We start from the raw sequence: 875 nt of genomic DNA on the forward strand, positions 1-875 counted from the left end.
GGTTTTTTTTTCACCCCCCCCCCCCCGCCATGTCTCGGCCACCCTCAGTTGGAGAACCTCATGTACTACAACCAGAACAACCGTTCCAAGGTGGTGTTGCGGGATTTTTATCTCTCACGCTTTGAGAATGGGGCCATCACAGAGCCATGTGGGACTCCCGAATACTTGGGTATGTTATGCTCTTTTGTCACTCCGGGGTACCCCCCTCCCCTGTACCAACTTCATGCCCTGTCCATAGAAACGAGAAGCTTTGGAGAATTGTCATCTTTTTGTTCCTGACATCCCCCAGGCCTTTAAGAATAGCCTGGCAGATGGGACCATTCAACAGGTGCAGCTTTTCTCCTGTCATGGAGATACGACAGGGGGAAGCACCTGTTGAAATCTGCCTCTCTTAAGTAGCTATGAAAAGCGCAGGAAAAAATTAGCCCTGACTCGCGTCTCTGTGGGTTGTATTTTGGCTATAACGTCTGCCTAATTTTCCTTTGACCCCTGTGTCTTTCCCCACACAGCGCCTGAGGTGGTTGCCCGGCAACGTTATGGACGTCCTGTGGACTGCTGGGCTGTGGGGGTTATTATGTTCATTCTGTAAGTTCCACCATGGTCTGAATGTATGTGGCTCGGCAGGGGAGACAGAAACTAAATGTGGAATTGGTCGAGGCTGAGTGGAAAGGGATAGAATGAACTGACAGGAATCGTTACTGTCACCGTTCTTAGTTCCTCTGCATTAGTCACAATCCTGTTTGGCGTTACCTCAACACTTGATACGAACTTTCAAGGAGTGTCAGAGATTCTAGGGCAGGGGTCCCCTACGTGGCGCCCGTGGGCACCATGGCACCTGCCAAATGTTTTCAGAAAGTGGGTGGGGCCAGCTGGGA

The 875-nt window shown here is 51.0% G+C and overlaps 1 protein-coding gene across 1 annotated transcript in view; it reads left to right on the plus strand.

Annotated features, from left to right (window-relative positions):
• The window catches only part of LOC107106080 (caM kinase-like vesicle-associated protein), a 28,831-nt gene that overhangs the window by 16,278 nt on the left and 11,678 nt on the right, over positions 1-875 (plus strand). The window contains exons 5-6 of the mRNA XM_015406166.1: positions 49-169; positions 510-585. Coding sequence (XP_015261652.1) covers positions 49-169; positions 510-585 — 197 coding nt within the window. The remainder of the gene's footprint in view (positions 1-48; positions 170-509; positions 586-875) is intronic.

Source organism: Gekko japonicus, unplaced genomic scaffold (assembly GCF_001447785.1).
Source record: "Gekko japonicus isolate JY-2015 unplaced genomic scaffold, Gekko_japonicus_V1.1 scaffold1076, whole genome shotgun sequence".
Taxonomy (NCBI): Eukaryota; Metazoa; Chordata; class Lepidosauria; order Squamata; family Gekkonidae; genus Gekko; species Gekko japonicus.